This window comes from Jaculus jaculus, chromosome 9, assembly GCF_020740685.1.
Source record: "Jaculus jaculus isolate mJacJac1 chromosome 9, mJacJac1.mat.Y.cur, whole genome shotgun sequence".
Classification (NCBI taxonomy): domain Eukaryota; kingdom Metazoa; phylum Chordata; class Mammalia; order Rodentia; family Dipodidae; genus Jaculus; species Jaculus jaculus.
The window spans coordinates 122,523,371-122,544,387 of record NC_059110.1 but is presented as its reverse complement, the minus strand read 5'-3'; the positions used below and the strand labels follow the sequence as shown (position 1 = coordinate 122,544,387).

Here is a 21,017-nt window from a genome sequence, read left to right as displayed (position 1 = left end):
CGGAGAGAGGCGCTGCATCCCTGATGCGAGGTGGCGCCGGCGGATCTGCAGGCTTTACTTAGGGCTGTGTGGTCCGGCCATCGAGGGGCAGCTTGGGGGTCTTCCGCGGGTGCAGAACCCGAGGCCCGCGCGGGACACCGCGAGGAGTTGGCACGGGCCCTGCGCCTCGAGCTCACTATCGCGTTCCGGGGACCCATTGTCCGCGACGCTCGTGGCCGGGCCCGGGACTCCACGCCCCACCGACCTCTTCCTCCTCCTCCGCTGCTCCTCCAGCCGGGAGGCGGCGGCGGCAGCGGTTCCTACGGCCGGCGGCGGGCACGCGCGCGCGCGCCAGCGTCCCTGAGGGACTGCGCGTGGGCGCCGACCGTCCTGGGGACGGCGTGGTGAGGCCGGGCGCGGGTGGCACGGGATCCCGAGCGCGTGGAACGCACGTTCCAGCCCCCCGGAGCCCCAGGAACGCCGCGGGGCGTGGCCAGGCCGGCGCGGAGACACAGCGCCCTCCCTGCTCGCGGGCAAAGTTGAGCGAAAAGTTTGAGGCGGGAGGGCACGAGTCCCGGGCGTCGGTGCCAACCTCGAGCTTCAGTGATCGGACCCCTCGGTTGCGGGGCTGGAGCCCGGGACGAGCTGCGTCCAGCCACAAGCCGCTATAGGGAAGGGCGTTGGTGCCTTCTGCAGCAAACCGGACCGACTGGGTAGGGAAGCCCTCCATGCGCCCTCGTGGCTGATGCTTCCTGAACTCGGTGGCGGGGGGTCGGGGTTGGGTCACTGCTTACTCGTGCCCAGGCGGGCAGCTGCGGGTCCAGCCCCAGCTTGCTCCAGCTCTCAAGGGCGCGCGGCGCATCCCCAGGCTCTGGAGTTAGCGGAAGGGCACCCAGCGACCAGGCTGGCTGGGAACTGGGATCTTCGTCCCACACTTGGTGCCCACTCTGTAATTTTTACGCAACTGGATTCCCTCCCGCCGCCCCCCGCCAGTGCTAAAGGGTAAATAAGAGCTGGCTCAATGGAGAGAGCCACGGGTCTCTGACTCATCCGGCGGGCCGGAACTCAAAGCCCCCAGGAAGAAGCTGTTCACCTCGGGTGTGGGTGGTGGTGGGGAGAGAGCTCAGACTGGGAAAGTAGCTCTTCGGCACACGGGCCCAGTGGTTCGGGAGCGTGCACCTCCCCGCGCGTGGTCCCCGGATCTGGCGGGGTGCCACCCCGCTCAACACCCTGGAGCCTCGAACTCCTCCAGCGCCGTCTCTCTCCTTGTCCCTCAGATCTGGCTGCCCCGGGGAATGACGCGGCTGCTCCCGCAGCCCCGGCTTCGGGCGGAGAGGGCGAGCCCCACTGCCCGTCCCACGACGTCCTCCTGGACAGCACCGATAAGGAGCTGAAGGCAGCCGCCGCCGTCCCCGCGAGCTGCATCCTGAGAGCACTGGGACGGCCGCAGAACCGAGCTATGGAGACAGGTTGGTGGGAGACCCGACTGGGGAGAGCCAGAAATGATGGGACCCGGTGAAGGCTGGGGAACGCTAGAGGCCCCGAGCCAGGGAACGAAGTGCCAGGGGCGTCCCACGCCTCCGGACCTCTCCACGGGCGGCCGAGTGCCAGGTTGTGCTCTATGGGGTAGGTTATCGGAGCTCTGCCGGCGCCGCCTTTCCCCAACTGAGTGTCTCCCTCGTGCTCTCTCCGGACCCCTAGCGACCTTCTCGGGTTTTGTTTTCCCAGCCGGTCGCCCTGGGAGCCTGCTCCCGCGGCCATGCCGGGTGCTGGTGCTGCTGAACCCGCAGGGTGGCAAGGGCAAGGCCCTGCAGCTCTTCTATAGCTACGTGCAGCCCCTTCTGGCCGATGCCGAGGTGTCCTTCACTCTCAAGGTCACTGGTGAGTACCCTCCCTCAGGAAGTTGCCGGGACTATCTCCTGCTAGGAAACGGGCCCTGAGACCCATCCATCTCTACGCAGAGCGGCCGAACCATGCCCGGGAGTTGGTGTGTGCAGAGGAGCTGGGCCGCTGGGATGCGCTGGTGATCATGTCTGGGGATGGGCTCGTACACGAGGTGAGAGGCTGTGCCAGCGACAGGCTGCGGTGGGGTGGGCATGGGGCTTCCTGGGCTGAGCAACTCTTGCTTCCACAGGTGGTGAACGGGCTCATGGACCGGCCTGACTGGGAGACTGCCATCCAGAAGCCCCTGTGCAGCCTTCCCGGAGGCACTGGCAATGCTCTGGCAGCTTCGATGAACTACTATGCTGGGTAAGAGCCCAGAGCCAGACTGGAGGTCAGGGACCCCTCCGTGCTGTCCTTCTTGTAATTCTCTTTCTTTTCTCTTTTCCTCTACAATGTGTAGTGTGGTAGCGGTGTGCATGGTGTGATGTGTGTGCAAATCCACGTGCCCCTTGTGCGGAGGTCAGACAAGAAGAATGCTGGTGTCCTCCTCCCAGCTGGTGGTCTCCACCTGCTGTTACTGCTGCCACCAACACCCTAGGGTCCACATGTTGCATCGCCTGTCCCCATGCCCCAGGAGGAAAGGAAGGATGATGGGGGTGGGGGGGGTTAATTCTACCCTGTCGTATCTGACTTTTAACGCTGCAGGTATGAGCAGGTGACCAACGAAGACCTCCTGACCAACTGCACACTGCTGCTGTGTCGCCGGCACCTGTCTCCCATGAATCTACTGTCGCTGCACTTGGCCTCGGGGCTGCACATCTACTCCGTACTCAGCCTGGCCTGGGGCTTCATTGCCGACGTGGACCTGGAGAGTGAGAAGTATCGGCGCCTGGGAGAGATGCGGTTCACACTGGGCGCCTTCTTGCGCCTGGCAGCCCTGCGCATCTACCAGGGCCAACTGGCCTACCTTCCTGTAGGAGGCGCTGTCTCCAAGATGTCTGCCTCTCCGCCGGAGGCGCGGCAGGGCCCTGTAGACACACACCTGGTCCCCCTGGGGGAGCCAGTGCCCTCTCACTGGACTGTGGTGCCTGACCAGGACTTCGTGCTGGTGCTTGTGCTTCTGCACACCCACCTGGCCAGCAACATGTTCACAGCACCCATGGGTCGCTGTGCAGCTGGAGTCATGCATCTGTTCTATGTGCGTGCAGGGGTGTCTCGGGCCACCCTGCTGCGCCTCTTCCTGGCCATGCACAAAGGCAAGCACATGGAGTACAACTGCCCCCACTTGGTGCATGTCCCTGTGGTCGCTTTCCGCCTGGAGCCCAAGAGCCAGAGGGGCATGTTTGCCATAGATGGAGAGATGACGACGTGTGAGGCTGTGCAGGGTCAGGTGCACCCAGACTGCTTCTGGATGGTCAGTGGCAGCAGAGACACCCCCAACCAGCTGGGAACCCCAGCAGAGGCCATCTCCTGAAGCGCCTTTGTGACTCTCTGGCCCTCTGTGCCTTTATTGACTGGCTAGCCTGAGATGGGACCCCTCTGGAGAGGGCAGGGCGGTGGGGCTACACTTTGAGCAGACAGGCTTTGCTCTCCAAGCCAAGAATGAGACCTCGGGCAGCAGCCCCGCTGGCTGGGACCAGCCAGTTGCCTGTGGACACACTCCACCATCAATCCAATTCAAATAAAGCTAAATTTCCAACTCAATGGTCCTGTCCTGAGGATTGGGGAGGGCATGGGATCTTGCATCCACAAGGGCTATGGTACTGCCCAGCCATTTTGCAGCATTGGGGTTTAAACTCAGTGTCTAGCATGCTGGGTGAGCACTCTACAACTGAGCTAGTCCCGTGGCACAGCCATTTTGGTGGTGAGCAGTCAGTCTCCTTTTGTACCTTCACCCTACTGAGGTCCAGAGCTTGCCCGAGTGCTCAGTTCCCACACGTGGGAAGATGGAAGCGTTGTGCTCCCACCTTGCGTGTACTGAGCAGAAAATGAAATTGTTCCTGGGTCAGAAGTCCTGGGGAAAGTGGCAAGAAGACAGATGTAAGATGTCAGGCAGCAGGTGCCTTTCTCAGAAGGTTCCTCCCAGCTCTCCCAGCACCTCTGCCTGCCTTCCCATGGGCTCTTGGCAGGCACGCTGAGCTGAGCAGGAATCAAGGAGGAAATAGGGAGGGCAGATGCCAATCTTTGAAGTGGGCAACCATTTTGGCTTGCAGCCCAGAAGACTGACACCTGCCCGTAGCCAGACGCTGTGACGTCAGCTCCCCTGGCATCTGAGGGGCTGGACCACAACTTCTCCAAGGCCGACACTGCCATCGACTACCTCTTAAACAGCACACAGGCCAGGAATGGAAAAGCCCAGTGTTGAAAACGTGACTGTCAGCCACCTGCACGCCCATCACTGTTCATCCTCACTGGAGATAAAGGAGGTACTGGAGGACAGGGTCAGTACCCTCTGCCACAGCCCCTGGGGAGATGGTATGGGAGGGATCCTGACACACAAGGAAGAAAGGAACAGAGCCCAAATGAATGGCAGAGGCAGGTTTAATGGTGTCACCTTGTCTGTTAATGAGGCAAACAAAAAAAAAAAAATGCAAGTAAAAAAAAGTTTAATCACACAGCACTTTATACAGATACTGTAAGCATAGGCATTCACATCTGCATGAACGACGCCCTGGGACGCACAGCCCACCAGGCACTCGATGTCCTCGAGATGCTGACCGGCTCCGAGTGAGTGTTCCAGTGTTGCCGGCTCCAGCCTTCCCACAGCTCTGCTCTGCTGCCCGGGGTGGGGGTGGGGGGTCCTGGCACAGCACAGGCTTGGAGCCCGATTAAGGCTGACAAGACGCATCATGCTTTGGCTTTGTTTTAAGTCATCTTTTTTTTTTTCTAGTAAGAGTTACTATCTTTGCTTCTGGGGTTTTCTCCCACCTTAAATATTACATACATACACCAGAAATTACATAGCTTCAGTGTGCTCCACAGCATCCTCTTAACCTGGAGCTTCACATTATCAAAAGCTTAGAAAACTTGTAAACCTCTGGGCCTTGGGGGAGGGGAGGGCTAAGCTCCTGCTGCCTCACTCCCTGGGGCTGTGTCTGTGGCTACAAGCCAAGGGCTGAATGGAGAAGGCTGGGTGCTAGGTGGGGAGAGGCCTCAGGGCTGGCCTGCACAGCTGCTCCTACCACCTCAGTAGGGATGAAAAGAGGCTGGATGGCAGCAGCTGTCAGTGTCCCCACCAGCCAAGGACTGGAAGAGCAAGGCACCTACAGCCATGTCTTTCCCCGCAGCACTCGGTCCTCAACTCCATGTTGATGTGTTGAGGGATACCACCTTTCCTGGTTGTCACCTTGAACCCAGCCCAGTCCCAACCTCTCTTAGAGAGTATGTTCAACAGGCCCAGGGTTATAATGAGCCAACAGGCCAGAGACAGGAGCCAGTGACAACAGCTACAGCCCCAAGGAGAAATGCTGATGCTGGGGGAATCAGGGCACCCAGTGGCCGTGGCAGCAGGAGGATCTGGGATACAGGGAGGCTACAGTCAACTAAGAGGATGAAAGGGACCGGGAATATTGCAGGAGCAGCCCACACTTCATGCAAGGCACATCCACCCTTCTGCCCATCTGCAGGCTCCAGGCCTAGAGCCAAGCTCCAGGTCCCCAACACCTCCTCTCTGACCTGAGAAGGGGACAGAATGGGAGCAAGTGCCAGACATTCTGCCTGGGGCAACAAGTGAAAAAAAATCACAAGAGCTGCGATTTTCTTTGCTCCGGGGCTGTTTGCTGAGTGGACGCTTCCAAGCAGAAAGGCGGCACCTTGGGACTCTTCTTGTACTTCAGCGTCAGACTTGCTGTGGGGAGAGGGTGGCGGAGGGCTCACACCGGGACAGGACGAGGGATGGTTCCGGGGATGGAGTGAGCAGGCAGCAGCTGGCCTCTCCCACCATGATGCTCCTTCCTCAAGGACTGGGGTCTACTTGTCCTCCATGCTCTCGGGCATACCTGCCTCTAATAGGGCAGCCCGGAACTGCGCCAGGACGCCCCGGATGCTCTTGATAAAACCCTTGGAGAGCGGGAAGAGGGGGAAGCCGATGTCAGGGTAGCCACTCTTCTCGGGCAGGAAGCTCCGGTAGCTCTTTCTCCGCTTCTTTGGTTTGACACTGGGTGGTGCTGATGTGTCAGGTGCTGTCTCCGAAGTCTGGTCTGTGTGGTCCCTGCTGGCTGAGGCTGGGCCCTGGGCACCACCCTCTGAGTCTGAGCCTTGAGAGGCCTCCCCAAGGGCCAGCCCACCATCCTCAGGTTCTTCACGGCCGGAGTCTGAGAGCTCGGCACCAGTTGGTGGCTCTGGGGAGCTGCTGTCCTTGGGGACCCCATTGGGCAGCGCCTGGGCCCTCTCCAGCAGGGCATGGGTTTCCAGCCACGACTCGATGCGGTTCACTAGCCGCCAGCCACCAGTTGAGAAGTGCTGCCGGATCTCCTGCTCGAAGACCTCAGGGGGTCTCCGTACCAGCTGGGTCATGGACTGCACCACGCGGATCAGCGCCATCTCGTTGTAGCAGCGGCTGTTCTCGTAGCCTTCTTGCAAGCCCCGATCACTGTCAAAGCCAGCTTCGTTGTAGTATGGTTCATTCACTAGGATCAAGCCTGCCAGGAAGAAACCCTCCTTCAGCGGGGAAAGCCCACGAGAGCAGGTCTGCCCTCAAGGGCATGGCCAGCACCCAGCACCACCCACCAGTGCAGTCGCACCTTGGATGGAGATGAGCACCTGAAGAAGGCTGGATTTGCTTGTCCACCTCTCTGTTCCCTGAAATACACATCACCATCAGGTCCATCCCAGGGGGAAACCAGTGCTCCACGGTGCCCCTCTCGAATGGGGCAAGGGGTCAGTGTCATTCTCACCTTTCCAATCCAGGTACCCAGGAGGCTGACGCACACCTTCCCATTGTCATATAGATTGGGGTTCAGGCGGCCACTGCATTGGGAGAGGTAGCAAAAGTGGGGGGGCACAGCTGGGTAGATGTTGGGGAGCTGGATGTCAAACAGGTAGAGGCCATCCTCGTAGGGGGTTCGAGTGGGACCCTTGATGAGGGCTGAGAAGAGGTCCTGGAAAGGAGTGAGAGCCGAGGTTGGCACTTGGGTCTGGCTTGGATGTCTTGCAGGACACTGGGCAGGCGGACTGGAGTTTCAGAAACAGCATTCTCAAGCCATCAGCCATGGAGACACCACACGCACTTCCTTCTGGAGTAGGGGGCATGGCAGTCTTACAGCCAAGAGGATGGCACTGAAAGCTGGCAGATTACCACAGAAACTAAGTCTGTTCAAAGAACTAACCCATGATGTCCACAACATGGTGGATCAGCTCTCTGCCATTGTATATGTGCGTCTGTGTGCATGTACACACGGGTGCACACTACCACCGCTGCCAAGGCACCTAAGTTTGGGTAGTGAAGAGCTGGAAAAGTGGAGTGGGCAGCCAGGCATGAGGGCTCACACCTGTATTCCCAGCACTTGGGAGACCAAGGCAGGAACTGCTGCCTGGGCTACAAAGTGAGATCCTGTCTCACTAGAAAATCTACAGGGAAAAAAGAAAAACAGAAAAAAAATGGAAATGTGAAGTGCAGTGCCTAGTGGATGGCAGGAGCCTTGGATATTGGAAAAGTAACTGCTCTTTTAACTTCCCAGCAGAGTGCCACGGTGAGCCCAAGAAAAACAAGGCTGGCAGTGGCTCACCTAGAATCCCAACAGTGGAGAGGGTTAGGCAGGAATATCACTATGAGTTCAAGGCCAGCCTTGCCTGCTGAATTAGAGTCAGACTCTGTCTCAAACAAAGAGGCTGAGGAAATAGCTCAGTGGTTAAAAGCACAAGTTTACAAAGCCTGTTGACCAGGGTTCTACTCCCCAGGGGCCACACAAAGCCAAATGCACAAAGTGCCCCTTGTGTCTGAGGTTTGTTTGCAGTAGCAAGAGGCCCTTAAAGGCTCATAACCCTCTTTCTTATTTCTTACTAAAAAATACACATATTTCAAAGCAACAACAAAAAGCCACCTTAAACAGTAGTATTAAGCCTGCTTATTGCCTCTGGCCAACCATAGAGCCATCTAGCCCTTAGGATAGGCCTGCTCTTTCTTCTCTCTGGCTCTTCCCTTCTGAGTAAGGGTTGGCCTCAAGCAGCAAACTGACAGGCAGAACACTTTCTTATTCCTCACACTGCCGTCCATATGGACGGCCTGTCCCAGGTAAAAGAGTGACAAAGTTGAGCAGATAAAGAAGGAACTAGCTAGTTGTGGCAGTACACATCCTTAATCCCAGCACTCGGGAGGCAGAAGTAGGAGGACCATCATGAGTTCAAGGCCACCCTGAGACTACACAGTGAATTCCAGGTCAGCATGAGCTAGAGTGAGTCCCTACCTCAAAAAAACATTCTCTCACCCTCTTTCTCTGTACTGGACGCCAAGTGCTGTGCAGCACACGAGAATGCAGCAGTTTGGGATGGAGAGATGGCTCAGCATTTAAGGCACTTGCCTGCAAAGTCTAATGACCTGGGTTCAATTCCCCAGTAGCCATGTAATCCAGATGCACAAAGAGGTGCGTGTGTCTGGAATCCATCTGCAGCAGCTAGAAGCCTGGTGTGCCCAATCTTTCCCTCTCCCAAGTAAGTAAGTAAATAAATAAAATGTCACACTTTTAGAGAAGGTCCTCTGAGAGGTGCTCCAAAGTCCCACCACAGTCATGACATGACCTCTGGGAGTGAGAAAGGACCTTAGATCTGGAAAGGGGGAGGGCTAGTCATAGGTGGCCTGAGCTCTTCCTGAACGGTCAGGGTTTTCAGAGCAGGTTCAAGGAACGGTGTACATCCCAAGCTAGTGGAAGGAAGGACAGACGACCATGTGGCCCACACAAGGGCGTCTGTGTGGCTGCAGGACTCAGGGTCCGCCTCAGCTGCCTGCGCTTCCACCCTTGGGAACATGGGTAGGTGGGTGCTGCTCACCCTGGGGATCCAGGTGCCAGAGGTCAGTGGCCTCTAAAGCCCTGGGTATCCAACAGTATGACAGTACAATTCCACCTGCCTCCCAGCCCACTTGCCATTCTGTCCTCAAAAGTCTTGACCACGATGCCGTCGGGCAGTGAGGTAGCCAGCAGCGCCATCTCCTTCCGCACTGTGCTGAAGAACTTTTTGGCCTCTGGAGGCTGGAACTCGATTTTCTTGAAGGAGTGGTTTGCTGAAGGGAAAAGAGAACAGTGAGTCCCTCACCGGAGGCTCGGGCAGCTCCAGCTGCAGCCATGGCTGCTAGGAAGTGTGACCTGCTGGGAGCAGCTGCCTGCTGTGTCACCAGACTAAGCCCAGGTGCTTCTCACCACTGTCCTGGCACTGGGATGCGACCTCGGGGAAAGGACCGTCTCCCAGGGCAGAAGCAGAGGTTGAGAGAGGGTAAGCCACCTGGCCAGCAGGCGTTGAGAGCGCGCAGAAACCTGGGGCGGGGGGGGGGAGCACGCAGCTGACTCACAAGGCGCAAACTCCAGCACAGAGAAGACCTCGCCCTTGGCGCTGGTGAAGGTGACACCAGGCTTGCCGCCACACTGCTGGCAGAGAACAGGGGTCTCACTGGGCCACTCGGCCTTCACCGGCGACTGCCCCCCAGGCCTGTCCTCCTTGCGCTCCGTGTCGGGCACAGCCTCCATCTTCCCCTCCTCGGCAATGGCCACGTTGTCCAGGGTCTTCCTGAGGTTCTCCTGCAGCTTCTTGATGTCGTCTAAAAACTTCTTCTCCCGGGTTGGCTTCTCAGGCTCCACGGTGGGGGACGTGGGGGAGCCTGTGAGCAGCTGCTCGACTGTCATGTTCTTGAGGCTCTCCAGGATCTTGATGGCCTCCTTTAGCTCCCGGAAGCTCTTGGGGGGCCCGTCCTTACCAGCCTTCTCCATCAGCCCTGCCACAGGGGCGGCCATGGCCACAGCCCCCTGGATGGCAGCAGTGGCAGCCTCCTCACTGACCACCACGCCCTTGTCCTCCTCGGGGACTGCTGGCTGCTCGGTGGGTAGAATGGGAGGCTCTTCTATCTTGGGGTGCTCATCTTCCACGAGGCCATTGTCTGTCTCCCAGCTGTCACTGTCATCTTCCCACTCATCCGAGGATGCCCCACTGGTACTGCCTTCAACAGAATCATAGTCCGATTCCTCGATCTCAGACTCAATGTTATACAAGTGCTGTGGGCAGGAATGAGACAGTCATTCAGGAAGGAAATCCACCGAGGAGATCTCATCATCCTCCTAGTAGACGACTCACTAAGGCTATAGCCCTGCTTTCTGTTCTCAACTGTAGAGCCAAATCCCTGCCTACGCATGGGCCCTCAGGTCTCTGGGAGAGGCTCTTTGCTCCTATCCTCTCCCTAAGCAGGACAAAGCCTATGCCAGCCTCCTCTCCCACTCTGTGCATTTGGGTCAGCACCTGCCAAGTGGGTGAAGAGCACAGAGAGAAGCCTCAGCAAAGCTAACTGGTCCCAGGACGCGGGCTGCTGCTAGGGAGCGTGAGGTGTCCCTGTGGCTGCACCAGGAGTAGGAAACCTTACAGAGAGTCAGCCACACTGTGTCCTGTCCTTCCCTTGAACAGCTAGCTGTCAAGGTTAGGGAAGAGCTATCCTCTGCTACTCCCTGGTGGGCATCAGGAAAGGAGAGCTGGGCCATGAAACTGGCTCCAGGAGAGGAGAAGGAAGGAGACGCTCCAGAGACAGTCGAACTGGAGCCAGTTCCTTTCTCTTCCCAACTGTCTAGGAAAAAACTTTTACTTTCTTGGCATAGCAAGCAGAGAACTCAGAGCAACCTAGAGGTTTGGGAACAGCTGTGTCCCTGTGGGACCTAGAAAGCCTTTACTCTTGTCCTGGGGCTTGGTGGACAAAGCTATAGTGACCGTTAGGCTTTCAAGGAGGCTGTGAGGGCTCAGTGGTCAGGGTCTGGCCAGTTTTACCTGGGGCAGGATGATGGTTTTTGAGTTGTCCGCCCACACCACCTCCACCTTGCTGCTGACATCCACACGGGCTACCTGGCCCACCGATGGCTGTTAGACAAAGGACAGAGTCACGGGAGTCAAGGGCAGCTCTTGGGGGACGGGATGGTTAAGAGACAAAGCTATGAGGACTGAAGAATGTGAGCAGCTGCAGGTTGCTCAGGGCTGGGACCCTCTTAAGCCCCTCCCAGGCTCCCTGTCTGCCCCTTGGTCTGGCAGTGAGCGCTAAGTATGGACTTCACAGGTGCCCACTAAGCCCACCGGCACTGCTCGTCCCGCACGGGGCTGCCACCTGCAGATGACTCCTGCCCTTCTGCCTGAGTCTATCCTGATCCCTCCAGGGCTCTCACCCTTTCTTTTCTTTCCTTTTTCTTTTTTTTTTTTTTTGTATTTCGATATAGCATCTCACTGTAGCTCAGGCTGACCTGGGGTTCACTATGTAGTCTCAGGGTGGCCTTGAGCTCATGGCGATCCTCCTACCTCTGCCTCCCGAGCGCTGGGGTTAAAGGCGTGCGCCACCACGCCCGGCTTCTCACCCTTTCTTTATGGCTCAGCTCAAGCCAACTGCCAAGCCTCCCTCCCCGGGCCCGGCTGTGCCTGGCTTTGTGCTAGTAGTGCTCACAGCTGTGACAGAGCCTAGCTCCCCTAGGAAGTGTAACAGCGGGCCTTCGGCGGGTGTCAGGGCTGTGCACCTCCGAGGCCAGGAACACACTGAGCTAGATTTCAAGTCTTGTCTCCCAGAGCCACCTAGTGGCACTGTTGAAGATTGCAGCTGCCCTGAGGACAGGGAAACGTGATCCAGAACTAGAACGTGGGGATGTACCTCATCCTCCTTGTGCGGAGCCCCATCCTCAGTATTGCCAATACGGATGACGATGTCAGTTGTACGAAACCGAAAGTCAGGGTGGTCCGCAATGTCATAGACGCTTACGTCTTCCTCTTCTCCAATGAGCTGTGGAACAGCATGGGCGGGCGTGAACCAGCAACACCCTCTCCCAGAGCCGCCTCCACAAGCAGCGGGGCCACACACTCACCTCCACATCGTCACCACTAGGCCGCAGCTTAAACCACTTCACCATGCAGGTACGGCCAATGTGGTCTCCTGACTGCACCACACCATAGACAGCAGGATCTGGGCAGCTCTGGACTAGGGAAGCAGAGGGGACAGACGAGCTGAGGAACCCTGGTAGAGACTGCCTGCCACGACCCTCATACAGACCATACACAGACCTTTCCTGGCCCCTCCCCAGACCTCATCCATAGATTCCACTAGCCACCCTGGGGCCAGCACTGCCTCACTTGTCCACCACAAAGTCCCCAGGGCCAGCACTACCTCGCTTGTCCACCACAAAGTCCCCAGGGCAGAACTCGTTGTTGTCCAGGTGGTGCACCGGGAAGAGGTCATTGGAGCGGATGTTGCACTCCACAGAGCCATCCTGCCACATCACATCGGCTGAGGTCATCGTGGTCACCACTTCCACAGCCACCCTGCCAGGTGCAGGCCAGTGAGCCAGGCCATGTGAAAATGCTTCTCCAGGGAAAGGGCAGATGACCTTTCTGTCTTTTCTCCTTCCACCTGAGTCCCAATGCCACCCATTTTCTGAGACAGAATCCACTTAGAATTAAGAAGACCAGGCTAGGGGGTGCTGCTACCATCCCACCCCATTTCTCCCCTGTGCACCCAGGGCCCTGACAGCACAGGTCACCTAGGGATGTGGGAGGGACACCCTGAGAGGTTACAGGGTCACAAGCATTTGTGACCTCCTGAGTACATGTGTGAGCCCCAGAGGCCAAGGACTCACTAACTGTGAGTTACCTGTCCCCAGGCTTGAAGTCCCTGGTGACCTTGTTCTTCTTCCTCTTGTGTTTCCGCTTTAGGTTTTTGATGGACAAGGGAACACTCTTTTTGCGACTGGTGCCACTGCCGCTCTGGGAGGAGGTGGTGGAGCTGGCGGAGGAGGTCACCGAGCTGGTGTCATCGGTGTCATCAGCGGCCTCATCGTCCGCGTCCTGCTCTGCTGAGTGCAGCCCGTCATCCCCGCCCTCCTTCAACAGGAAGGGGGGCAGCGGCTCGCCTGCCTCATGGGGCTCCTCTGGACCCTCATCCTGCATCTCCACTGGGCTGGCTGACCTGTCCGGCGGCTCCTCGGGGCTAGCAGACCCTGCTCCACTCTTGGCTTTGTCTGGGTCCTCCGTGGAGCGATCCCTGGGACACTGGGTGTCCGGGGAGCAAGACATGATCCTTACAACCTGCTTCTTCAACAGCCGCTTCACCTGTGGGGTGCAGAGCAGAGCGGAGCAGGACAGCAGCTGGGGAGAGCAGCAAGCAGCAGGGCCCTAACCTGGACCGGCCTGGCCCAGACATGTTGGTCTGGGGGAGTAAAGCTATACACACCTAAGGTGGTCAGCTAGGGTCCTCAGGGCTGCCCCCCAAGGCCTAAATCAGACCTTCCTTCCTGGCCATAGAAATGGCTCAAGGCCAGTTCCTCAAATGCCCACCAACCCCCAACCTCAAGGACATACCTTCTTGGCCATAGAGCCCTCCCCCTGGGCGCAGTTTTTTTCTGGACATTCCCAGGCAATTCTGGCCGGCTCTACCTTGGCTGGGAAGACATACAGACAGCGCTCCCCAAGCTGCCGCTGAGCATGGTCAAAGCATCCGAGACGCTTCACCCTGAGGGAGAGACATTGGGGACTGGGCTGGACTTCTGAGAGGCCAGTGGGATCCTAAGCCCTCCCATGCATTTATGGCTAGAGTTAAGATTTGTTCAGGATGAGCCCCTGGGTTGTTGAGCTGGGGGCACACTCACCTGCCTAGGTTTTCCTGAGTGATGACAGAGGGTGGGGGGCTGACGCTGTCCGTGCCCCCTGGGCAGAAGCTTTTGGTAATCCAAGTGACTTTCAGCTCTACAACCTGTACCTGGGGACAGCAGATGCGGACTATCATCAGGACACACTCTAAGAGCATTCTCTTTAACCAGCAACCTGTAGCCCTCCAAATCTGCAGAGCAGGAACTGGACCGTCCAGCTCTGTACTACCACATGCAGTGTGGCACCCATCTCAGTTAGGGGCCATAGCAGTTTCCTGCTCAGCTGGAGCAGGTCAGGAAGAAGGACCTCTGCCCACTGGCGACTCCATGAGCAGAGCCAGGGCTCCCCTGATCCTCAAAGTCCTTCCATAAGGAGCGGGCTTACAGGGAAGCTCAGTTCCAGGGACTGGAGGTCAAGGACTCTGTCCCATACCCTCGCTGGCCCCCTACCTCCTCCACCACCACTCGGAACTTGCTCTTGGTGCTGAGCACAGGCTTGACCCCCGAGAGCCACTGGACACTGGAGAAGATCTTGGCAGGGCCGATGAGCACCTGGCCAGGGTAGAAGCCGTAGGAGTCATCAAAGAAGAGGCCCTGCAGGGTGTGGAACAGGAGGTGCTTGTTAGATGGCCGCCTGTGGAAGCCCACAGCATGCAGCTTCCCTCTCCCTGCAGCACACCCTGTGTGAGCACATCTCACCAACTGCGTGGTACCCACTTGCTCGGGGATCCTGCTAGGACGCAGCCATGGGCTTGCTCTGTGGCCCTAACAAACTCTCACCTAGGGTTAGCCAGGTGGTCCCTCTCTCAGAACCAACGCTCTAGAGAGCAGTGTTCCCAAAATCTGTGTCATCATCCAGCACAGACTATGTCCATGTGCTATAATGCTACTATGCTCTCCTGAACCAGATCATTCTATGCATCCAGGAGATGGAGGTAGGTGGACTTTGAGTTCAAGGCCAACCTGGGCTACAGAATGAATTTCAGGTCAGCCTGGGCTAAAGACCCTGCCTTGACCCAATCCCTTCCCCCTACCAAAAACAAACAAAAACCAGCCAGCCACTAACACAGGTGTGAACAGCAGCACTAACCCTTCAGCTAATGTTCACACCTACAGCTGCTCCAGTACACACCTGGCCCCTGCCAAGAAGCCCACTTTGCTTAGCCTGGGCCAGCTGTGAGACCTTGGTTGAGAAGACCTCCCCGCCATGCAGCCAGAAGGCCGAGGAACCAGGGAAGGAGCCTCCCTTCTGGCACAGCATATGCGCATACCGAGTCACTGACATGCGGGCAGACATCATAGAGCTTGGCGCCATCTTCCGTGTTCATGGAGCACCTGCAACAGTGAACAGAGGCCATCAGAGACACCATGGCTTCCAAAAGCCCTAAACAGCCCCAATCCAGTTTCCACCAGCAGCTCAGCCTCTGCAATAGGACACAGCTAAGCGTCACCTGAGTGCCCATCACCAAAAGCACATTAAAGTGGCAGCTCCTCAGAGTACCTAAATGAAGGCTTTCCACCAAGACAGCCATGTGGACTGAGCCACAGAGATATGGAGACTAGTACAGAATTTGGTCCTGAATGCCCACAGCATCTGTCCCTGAGGTGTCTTCACAGGCCAGCCCCATGCTGCTGACGGTTTGGGGGCAGGGAGGACCTACCTGGCACCATTGGACAGCTTCAAGATGATCTGGTTCTTCAGGTCATAGACCTTCCCCAGCCAGCAGTCATAGGCAATGTAGTCTCCATACATGAAGGGCTGCAGAGCAAGGGCAAGGTGGCAGTGAGTGAGAAAGAGAGACAGTACCAGGGTTTTGTCCTACTGAGACAGGGGAGGAAGGCTCTGGACTCCTTATTGATGGACTAGTCTAACTACTGGTTACTGGACCCACAACTGCCAGGGCAGGCTAGCCCCTGAGGTTCTTAGATGTGTCTCAAGCCCTTTCCCACTGCGTAGGTGGCAGAGTCTAGGGACTGCAGGGTGCAAGCACGCACAGAGGCAGGAGGTGGTGTGTGCCTGAGGGGACACGCTATTCTGACATAATCACAGAATATTTTCCTAGGCAATCATAATCATAAAGGGTTTTGGAAAGGATAACTTTATGATAGAGAGCCCTGGCAGACATCAGATGACCAGGGAGCAAAGTGTGCATCCCCGGTTGTCCCCAGGCTAGACCACAGCAACACACCCAGGCTGAGGGTCACGCTACTAACTGCGCCTTTGTGGATGTGGAAAAGGCGGCTGGGAGTCACTCAAGATGGGAGAGAAATTCAGGAGTTGAGAATAAACGCAAAGGGTCTTGATTGGGATCCGGGGTCAACCAAGAGAAAAGGTATTGTCAGGACAATGGGATGGAGCCTGAGGACTGGACAGTGACATGCCACCATCGATGCCCTATGGCAGGAATGTGTCTTTGTTCTTGGAAAACAGGGCGAGTAGGGGTGGCAAGGATTGTATCTGCAGCTGGCTCTCAAAAGGTTCAAGAGATAAAAAGATGGTGATGGTGTCAAGAAAAGGAAGGAGGAAGACAATGGAACCAACAGTGATGCCAAGAATGCTGGAGTAGACACAAGACCTTACCAATTTTTGTTAAGTTTGAAAACATTTACACAATCAATTATTGAAAAGAATCTTTATTCTTTCTTTAAAGAAGTATTAGAGGATGGGAGAGATGGCTTAGCAGTTAAACGCTTGCCTATGAAGCCTAAGGACCCCAGTTCGAGGCTCGATTCCCCAGAACCCATGTTAGCCAGATGCACAAGGGGGCGCACGCATCTGGAGTTCGTTTGCAGTGGCTGGAGGCCCTGGTGTGCCCATTCTCTCTTCCTGTCTTTCTCTCTCAAATAAATAAATAAAATAAAATATTTTAAAAAAAGAACTATTGGAGATGAAAGCAGGTAAAAGATGCCACACCCACGCCTGGTGCTAGAAGAAGGCAGTACCCTGACCTCGTGTAAGTGGCTCACTTGTGAGTGGACGGAGCTGGCCGGGGTGACTGTGTGCAATGCCATCGGACTGGGCAGCCACAGCACGGATGTGGCATGGCCACTCACCCAGATATGCTGGAGGTCCTTGCTGTTGACAGGGTAGATGATGCAGTTGGTGCCAATGAGCTTGACTGCGCAGTCGATGTTGACGTCTATCACTGTGCCACACTGACTGTCCTGGGGGGGCAAGAGGATGTCTAGGCAAGGCCACCGTGGCAAACCCCACCCATATAAACCCACTAGTGGTCCCCAGCAGAGCCAGATAGCTCTCCCACATACTGAATGGAAGCAAGCAGGCTCAAGTCCCCAGTGGCTGCCCTGAGACCCAGGATGGGGAAGGATGGAAGACTCACGGTTGAACGCATGTGGCGGACCACATCCCGAGGCACCACGGAGCGGTCCTCCAGTTTCAGCTGTAAATTAAAATATGTGTGAGAAGTGGCCTTGGCAGCTACCACTTCTAAAGTGTACCACCTGTACCATCACATGCATGAAACTGAGGTATTTTCAAACTGTACATAGCCCTCTTCTTTTGCAGCCCACCAAAGTCCCTGTACTCTCTCACCAAAGGCAAATGAGGCAGGCACTTTTCCCGGCCGCTTACCTTCCCCCTTCCCACAGCGATCCCCTCCTGCCTGAGACTAGTAGCTCCAGGAGGCATTCCTGTACACTGGAAAGCACGGTTGAGTGACACACCACAAAGGCTCCACTCTAGTCCAAGATTGAACAGCTTATTATGCGGAGACCAAACCCTTTGCCCTTCTGCAGTACCTGCCCTCAGACCCTGGCTGACCAGTGCTGAGGAGTGGGGGGGGGGCAAACAAGAAACTGGACTGTGGCAGGTCACCCTGTAGCCAGCTATCACCGGCAACACCTTCTAATCTGGGTCACCCTCCAGGCCCAGCTGCAGCCACCTCCTTATCTGTTGTGCTGCAGAGCCGGTGGCTGAGCTGCAGCTGTGGGACCTGACCTGTCCCTCTGCGAACCCCCAGCAGCTGTCACCTCCTGCTGCCAGCCTGCTGGATCCCCTCCCACAGCCCAGACAGGGTCAGTTCTCTGCCAGAACAGCCTGTGTCCTCCCACCCTGGGTCCCCAAACCCAGACTGCCCCTCTGCAGTTCATCAGCCCGTGAGTTTAAAAGGGTCTCTGCATCTCCCCTGCCCTGAAACCCATGCTGCACATCTGGGCAGGCTATCCCCCCAAAACTGCACCCAATCCCAAGTCCCTCTCTGCTCTCAACTTCTCAAGCATCAAAGGTGACCACTAAGAGAGCAGAGGAGAAATGTTGAAAGTGGAAGGTCACTAAAATTGTGGCAGCGATAACTAAAACAAGCTCCACGAGTACAATGGGACCAACGAGGAGCCCACTGTCACGCAGGAGTCTAGAAATCCCCACTGGGAGTCCAGGACCTGTTCCAGAGGACGCTGAGTTCACACATGCGAAGTTCAATCAGGAGACTGCTCAGACTGTTCTTGTCTACATACACAAAACGGGGGCCGGCCAGGCCGGGCGTGGTGGCCCACGCTTTAATCCCAGCACATAGGAGGATCACTGAGAATTCAAGGCCACTCTGAGACTATGGCAGACAACTCAGGATGCTTGTGCCAGGAACCCTCAGTTCCAAGAAGAAAGCATGGGTGGGTACATGGCGCCTGGAATGCAGCGGCTGTGATTGCTAACCACTGCGCCTGGCTCCACTGTCCCTGGAGCACAGGCTGAGACTCCCCACCCCTGCCCTGAAAGGCTCTTCCAACTTCTGCTCCAAGACCCAGACTGCAATGGACATGCTGGGAGTCTGATGTCCCCTTTCCACCTGTAATGACATTCTGCGCTACCCTTCTTTGTCTCAACCCCCTTGCTCAGCTAAGGATGCAAAACACCATCCAACTAAGGGCCTAAATAGTCACAGAAACCAGAAGCTGTGTGTGGGAAACCCACATGGGGAGGGGGAGGTCCTGAGTCAAGTCTGATGCCCATGGTTGCATCCACCAGGTTGAGAGCACTGCCGGGGAGGAGGGTGAGTCACACATGCGCAGGTCTTGGTTGGCACAGCCTCCTGCACCTTGCAGTTGCATACACCTGGGGCTGGGCATACAGGGTACAAGAGAAATGCAGGCTCTGGCTCTGAGGCCAAAGCAGGAATGTTGGAGAAGGTCTGAAGGAACGTGGCCTCCTCTACTCCACTTGGAAGGTTCTTGCAAACCTTCTAAGTCAACAGCTCAATCTCCCCAGAGACCTGTTGGCTCTAGGAGCAGGGCAGAAGGCAGTGAAGGTGAGGTTCGTGCTGCTGGCAGAAGAGCAGCTTTTGGGAAAAAAGAGTTTATTTTGCCTTCCAGACTCGAGGGAACGTTCCACAATGGCAGGGAAAGCAGAGGCATGAGCAGAGGGTGGACATCATTTCCTGGCCAACATCAGGTGGACAACAGGAACAGGAGACACTAGCTATAACAGCCATAAGCTGGCCCCAACAATACACCACCTCCAGGAGGCTTTAATTTCCAATTGTTATCAGCTGGGGAGACTAGCATTCTTAATACCTAAGTTTATGAGGGACACCTGAATCAAACCACCACAGATAGGGAGGAGGAAGAAGAGGGTTTGGAAGACCACCATGTTATATTACCCTGCTTTGCCAGTGTGGAAGGGGGACAGGCAAAGGCTCTCCGTCATTCTTTGTAACTTTCCCTCTCTGCTCCTGTGTCTCCCACATACTGGGCATGGCTTCCTCCAAATACGCCTGTGTACTGCCTAGCTCCTTCCCACTCCTCTCTCGTTCCAGCTCCATTATGGGCTGTCGTCTTCTCAGGACACTGAGTGTTTCCGTGCTGCAAGGCCCTGGTGTCCCTCCTCTGCCCCTGCTTTCTGTGTGCCAGGCACTTCACAACTCCATGAAGTCAGTATTGTCACCCTGACAGTCGTCTCTACCTTCCAGGTAAGTAACTACTTTCTCAAGGTCACACAGGTAGAACAAAACAAAACCCCTCTCTAGAGGTCCACACACTCTGAACACAACTGCTTGGTTATATTATAAATGCAACAAATTGTTCTGGAGCATTTAGAATGCAGATGTGGTGGATCCCGCTGCAGATGTTTTCAAGCCCTGAGTCCTTGCCCTTGGGTGGTGGGCAGTTTGCCCTCTACTTCCTCTTCCACCTGGTAAAGTACACAAATCATAGGGTGACGCTGCAGAGAGGCGATCACTAGAGGGCGCCACACCTGCTCTATGAAAAATGATTCCCCCACTCCACCCCCACCCCGAGGTAGGGTCTGGCTTTAGCTTAGGCTGTCCTGGAATTCACTACAGTCTCAGAACTGACCTCACAGTGATGCTCATACCTCGGCCTCTGAAGTGCTGGGATTAAAGATGTGTGCCACATGCCCAGCACAAATGAGATTCTAGAGCAAAGCTAAGGCAGTGAAATAAAACCCAGGACCTACTGCCAAGGAGGGACCAGAAGAAGAGGCAGGCGTGTGGCTCAGTGGTACAGCACTATTCCCCTAACACTGAAAAACAAAACCAAACAACAAAACACTGATGGCATTATTCAATTGGTGCACAAAACCCTGGGGTGACATCTATCTGTAATCTCAGCACTCAGGAAGACGCAGGAGTTCAAGGTCATCCTTGGTTACATCATGCATTCTAGACCAGCCTGGGCTACATACATAAGATCCTGTCTTAAATAAACATACATTACTGCTACCAGGACAGCTGGGATGGGGGGGGGGAATAGATTTTATTATCATGATAGCTTCTAGAATTCTCGACAACTTTAGAGTCAACACTTCCTGGAAAGGTTTGGTGATCATAAGTTTTGGAACAGTAAAGGACCAAGAAAGATGATACTAAAATGCTAATGGAGGCCGGGCGTGGTGACGCAGCCTTTAATCCCAGCACTCAGAAGGCAGAGGTAGGAGGATCGCCATGAGTTCAAGGTCACCCTGAGATTACAGAGTTAATTCCAGGTCAGCCTGGACCAGAGTGAGACCCTACCTTGAAAAACCAAAAAAAAAAATAAATAATAATAATAATAATAAATAAAATGCTAATGGAGGGCTGGAGAGATAACTCAGCAGTCAAGGCAACTGTCTGTGAAGGCTAAGAACCCGAGTTTGATTCCCAGTATCCACAAAGCCAGTGACACATGGGTCTGGACCTCATTTGTAGTGGTGTACCCATTCTCTCTCTCTCAAATAAACAAATAAATAAAACACATATTTAAAATGCTAGTGGAGGCTGCATGTGGGGAATAGTCCTAGGTCACATGAGATGAGCATGGATTACTTTAGACACATGCAGCAGGGCCACAGTCTCTGCTGCTTCCTCTAGAAACAGCCTAGGGACATGTGATGGGGACGGG

At 55.9% G+C, this 21,017-nt stretch overlaps 2 protein-coding genes across 3 annotated transcripts in view; one reads left to right on the top strand and one right to left on the bottom strand.

Moving 5' to 3' along the window:
• The first annotated feature begins 494 nt into the window (after positions 1-494).
• Sphk1 (sphingosine kinase 1) lies at positions 495-3,562 on the top strand. 2 transcript variants are annotated; one of them, XM_045159710.1, is made up of 6 exons: positions 495-692; positions 1,257-1,448; positions 1,708-1,860; positions 1,941-2,035; positions 2,114-2,229; positions 2,569-3,562. In XM_045159710.1, the coding sequence occupies exons 2-6, from the start codon at positions 1,439-1,441 to the stop codon at positions 3,335-3,337; spliced, it is 1,143 nt and encodes a 380-aa protein (XP_045015645.1). In that variant the 5' UTR covers positions 495-692; positions 1,257-1,438; the 3' UTR covers positions 3,338-3,562. The 2 variants fall into 2 exon arrangements, with proteins under 2 accessions (XP_045015645.1, XP_045015646.1); XM_045159711.1 differs by lacking the exon at positions 1,708-1,860 and having other exon boundaries at positions 1,906-2,035.
• Positions 3,563-4,386: 824 nt separating this feature from the next.
• Positions 4,387-21,017, bottom strand: part of Ube2o (ubiquitin conjugating enzyme E2 O) — a 56,633-nt gene continuing 40,002 nt past the window's right edge. The window contains exons 2-18 of the mRNA XM_004655212.2: positions 17,009-17,068; positions 16,722-16,832; positions 15,329-15,426; positions 14,939-15,002; positions 14,118-14,261; positions 13,668-13,777; positions 13,381-13,531; positions 12,674-13,131; positions 12,191-12,345; positions 11,892-12,004; positions 11,681-11,809; positions 10,819-10,908; positions 9,365-10,061; positions 8,943-9,079; positions 6,759-6,962; positions 6,606-6,663; positions 4,387-6,503 (exon numbers count right to left, since the gene is read on the bottom strand). Coding sequence (XP_004655269.2) covers positions 5,833-6,503; positions 6,606-6,663; positions 6,759-6,962; positions 8,943-9,079; positions 9,365-10,061; positions 10,819-10,908; positions 11,681-11,809; positions 11,892-12,004; positions 12,191-12,345; positions 12,674-13,131; positions 13,381-13,531; positions 13,668-13,777; positions 14,118-14,261; positions 14,939-15,002; positions 15,329-15,426; positions 16,722-16,832; positions 17,009-17,068 — 3,450 coding nt within the window. The 3' untranslated portion in view covers positions 4,387-5,832. The remainder of the gene's footprint in view (positions 6,504-6,605; positions 6,664-6,758; positions 6,963-8,942; positions 9,080-9,364; positions 10,062-10,818; positions 10,909-11,680; positions 11,810-11,891; positions 12,005-12,190; positions 12,346-12,673; positions 13,132-13,380; positions 13,532-13,667; positions 13,778-14,117; positions 14,262-14,938; positions 15,003-15,328; positions 15,427-16,721; positions 16,833-17,008; positions 17,069-21,017) is intronic.